Source organism: Pterocles gutturalis, unplaced genomic scaffold (genome assembly GCF_000699245.1).
Source record: "Pterocles gutturalis isolate BGI_N339 unplaced genomic scaffold, ASM69924v1 scaffold26460, whole genome shotgun sequence".
Lineage (NCBI taxonomy): Eukaryota > Metazoa > Chordata > Aves > Pterocliformes > Pteroclidae > Pterocles > Pterocles gutturalis.
This window is the reverse complement of record NW_010144092.1, coordinates 1,829-5,538: the sequence shown is the minus strand read 5'-3', so window position 1 is coordinate 5,538 and position 3,710 is coordinate 1,829. Positions and strand designations below refer to the sequence as shown.

Sequence of the window (3,710 nt, the reverse complement as noted above, 5' to 3'; positions counted from 1 at the left end):
CCGTTTGCAGCTTTGACATTGGGGTCACCGGCTGCTTTTGGGGACAGTCCTGTTGCAGCTTTGACGGTCGCGTGGGAGGTTTCTGCCCGACGAGGTTGGATTCCTCTGGGTAAATATGGCAGGCTCTTAGAAGTTCAAGAGAAGTTAAATTGCTGTTGTCAGGGGCGGGGAGCAGCCCCCTCTCTCACCCCGTCTCCGCTGTGTCCGAAGCCGTGGTGCAGCGGCAGGAGCGGTCGCTGCCTCTGCCGGTCTGGGCTGTGCGAGCTCCCTGCTGACTGCAGCCGCCTAGGAGCTGCCTCCGGTGCCCTGCCTGACGCAGCGTGTTTGTTGCTGTGTTTGTTTGATTTCAGCTCTGCTGTAATGAAGGAAGCTTGAGTGCTTGCCAGGCAGCTGGAAATTCTTTGGTGCCATGAGGCAAACAAATTTCTGTGGTCCTGCGGACCGGACCTGCCCTTGGGCCGGAGGACAGTGCAGAGGTGCTGCAGGGGTGACGTTACGGGTCTCCCCAGCTGCTCCCTTCCTTCTCCCCTTTTCCTAGCAGCCACGTTGGTTGCCAAGTAGGAGCAGAGGAAAGAAATACAGCAGCATAGGAAAGAGGGAAGAATTGGTTTTATGAAGCAGTTGCTCATGTGCCGTCCCTCCCATGACAGCCTGCTCCATTGCAACCACCTTCCCTGGATGGCACAGCAACCCTTTCTACGCCGGCACTGTCAGGCTGCAGCGGACATCTGGCTGGAAGGAGCATTGTCCTCTGGGTATAAATAGACTGCCTGCTGGCAGGGTGGAGGCTTTGGGAACGTCTCTGCCGGTGTCCCAGGGAACGCTGACCCCCTTCACCTCTGATCCGTGGTGGATGCGTTGCGGGAGCCTGTGCCACAGCTGCTAGCGGAGCATAAATTCCTATTTGCTGACTTGTGCATCTGGTTCTTGGCTATAACTGTACGTCAGTGCCTCTTGCATTTAGCACAGCAGTAGCAAACAGCATTGTTGCTGACTGGCACTGAAGAGACGAAAGGTCCAGGGGTTGTGCAGGTTGCATTTGCACGGGAGCGCTCGCCTCGCCGGAGGAGGTGTGCAGCTCCTGGCTGCTCGAGGTGCAGCTACGTCTGTCGGGCAATATCTGATTCATCGGGCAGTGCAGCAGCACTCTGAGGGGAGGAGGTATGTAGGGACAGAAACAGGAGCCAGGCATAGAAATTGCTGTTCCCAGCTCTGACGTTCTGCCTTCCGTGGCGGGGAAGGAGCCTGCTCTCCTCTGGGGCTGGCTGCCCTTCATCTTTGTTTTCCTATGAGCGTACGGTGGCTCTGAAGATAAGGGAGGGAGAAGGTGATCCTCTGCTCTGGCACTGCCAAGGACTGACAGGGGCTTTCTCGCAGAAGAGACCTACAGCTAGGGCCAGCTTTGCACGGCCAGGAGAGGTGAAGGCGGCAGAGCGTTGGCCCAAACTTGTGATGGGATTCCCGTGTGCCCAAACACTCCCTTGTGCTGCAGGATCAGGTTGTCCCCCTGTTCTTTGGGATGCTGTGCGTGCAGAACTTTGACTTGAACCCGGGTGTGCTGGCTTTCCTGGGAAGCAGAAAACGTTTGGAGAGGCGTGAGCGCAGCAGCGGTGTTCTCCCGTCCCGCAGGACGCCCAGCGAGGCAAAGGCTTCCCCGCGCTCCTTGCCCAGGGTCGTGGGTTCTTCAGCTGCACTGGTGTGGGTCCTGGGAGGCACCTAGGGTCTGGCAGGACCCTTGTCCTGAGGAGTTTCTGGGCTGCGCGCAGGCACCTGTTGGGGAGGACGCCGGAGCTGCTGCTGCCGGGACGAGGCTGGGAGCGGGAGGCGCGGAGTGCCGGCGTGCTGAGTCAGCATGACTGGCCCGGCGCAGCCATGCTCCGACCCAGCCCGCTGCCTGACAGGCTATTTTTAAAAATGTGGCTTCCGTGTATTCTGACTCCTCCTAGTTGTTTAATTTCTCCCGCCCCAAATGAAAAACGAGCATTGCCACAGAGCCTTGGTGGGAGCAGGGGTGTGGAGGGGCAGCAGCTCCTGCTCGGGGACAGAACCTCCCACTTGGTCGGTCCCGCTTGGTCGGGTGCTTGTCGAGTGCTGCCCAGGGAGGGGGTGGGATGCGCGGCAGCGCAGGGTGTCGCTGCTGGACCCTGCTATGGGAGTGTCGCGGGCTCTGCTGCATCCTGGGGGCTGACCTGACCTCCCTTCCCTTCCAGAAGCTGTGTGACAAGGCTGTCGTGTTATGACGACCCCCAACAAAGGAAACAAGGCCTTGAAGGTAAAGGGGAGGGTGGAGAAAGGGCTGCGGGTGGTGGGCGCTGGTGTCCGCTCCGGGTTTCACGGGCGCGTGCTGCCTTCTGTTCCAGGTGAAGCGGGAACCGGGCGAGAATGGGACCAGCTTGACAGATGAGGAGCTGGTGACCATGTCTGTGCGGGAGCTGAACCAGCATCTGCGGGGCCTGTCGAAGGAGGAGATCATCCAGCTGAAGCAGCGCCGGCGCACGCTGAAGAACCGGGGCTATGCGGCCAGCTGCCGAGTCAAGCGCGTTACCCAGAAGGAGGAACTGGAGAAGCAGAAGGCAGAGCTGCAGCAAGAAGTGGAGAAGCTGGCCTCCGAGAATGCCAGCATGAAAATAGAACTGGATGCTCTCCGCTCCAAATACGAGGCTCTCCAGAACTTCGCCAGAACCGTGGCCCGGAGCCCCATGACCCCTGCGCGGGGGCCTCTCACCTCCAGCATGGGGCCCCTCGTCCCTGGCAAGGTCGCTACTACCAGCGTCATCACGATAGTGAAATCCAAAACGGACGCCCGGTCTTAGTGAAGCGAGCGTTGCCTGAGCTTGTCTGTGCAGGGCAATTAGGCACAAAACCAGCCTGGAATCCCCAAAGCACAAACCTTCCCCAATGGGTCCGGGTTCCTTCTGCTTGGCTCAGGACTGGCCTGCTGATCACTCCGGTTTTGTTTTGTTGTGTCCAGATTGGTACGAGCAGTGGTGATGCGTCCCTTGTCCCGCGCAGACAGCGGTCTGCACCCTCGGGCGCCCTGGGGACAGACGGCGAGATCTTGGTTTTCCAGCCAGAGCGCGTGGGCGCAGCGCGGCCGATGGCAGGGCGGCGGAAGGGCTCGGGGAAGGTCCAGAGGGAGGCTTTCTTCCTGGGGGCCGGGAACCCTAATTTTCGGTTGCTTCCAAAGGCTTTATCTCATTACTCTTCCGGGTGGTGCATCTCGGTGCCTGCCTGCTGGGCGCCCGAACCTGCTGCTTTTGTCTCCTTTGGTACCCGTAGTTGCAGTTGGGGTGTTCTGTGTGGTAGGTTTTGTTCCTCTCTAGGTGTGCCTCTGTGCCCTAACCGTGTGTTCCCTTCAGACGTCCGTTGCGTTAGCTGTGTATGCGGGCAGGGGTGTCCCTGCTGCCTCTGCCCCCGCGCTGGGGCGGGAGCCAGGACAGGGCTCGTGCGGGGGCTGCACGCCCCAGGGTGGGGAGGGACGGTACCGTGTCGACTGCAGGCGGGTTTTGTGCCTAATGCGTTGCACTGAACAAGACCAAAATCACTAGTTGTTCCCGTGTTTTGAGGGTATCAAGTGTCTCTAGTGTGATGGTTTACACAACCAGTTTATGTGGTTAAATAGCCCTTTATTTAAAGAGAGAAACACCATTTTAAGAGTTATTAAATTATCTAAGTTTAAAATGAAATTCAGACGGAAGAGAGAGCGTATT

The 3,710-nt window shown here is 58.8% G+C and overlaps 1 protein-coding gene across 1 annotated transcript; it reads left to right on the top strand.

Annotated features, from left to right (window-relative positions):
• Positions 1 to 2,208: 2,208 nt before the first annotated feature.
• On the top strand, positions 2,209 to 2,948 carry MAFG (v-maf avian musculoaponeurotic fibrosarcoma oncogene homolog G). The gene is made up of 2 exons (XM_010085003.1): positions 2,209 to 2,272; positions 2,361 to 2,948. The coding sequence occupies exons 1-2, from the start codon at positions 2,237 to 2,239 to the stop codon at positions 2,811 to 2,813; spliced, it is 489 nt and encodes a 162-aa protein (XP_010083305.1). The 5' UTR covers positions 2,209 to 2,236; the 3' UTR covers positions 2,814 to 2,948.
• The last annotated feature ends 762 nt before the right edge of the window (positions 2,949 to 3,710 follow it).

Bases quoted from the DNA above. Each gene is read 5' to 3' on its own strand.
- MAFG (XM_010085003.1), top strand. From the start codon at position 2,237: ATGACGACCCCCAACAAAGGAAACAAGGCCTTGAAG. The intron at 2,273-2,360 runs GTAAAGGGGAGG...CTTCTGTTCCAG, and splicing joins AAGGAAACAAGGCCTTGAAG to GTGAAGCGGGAACCGGGCGA.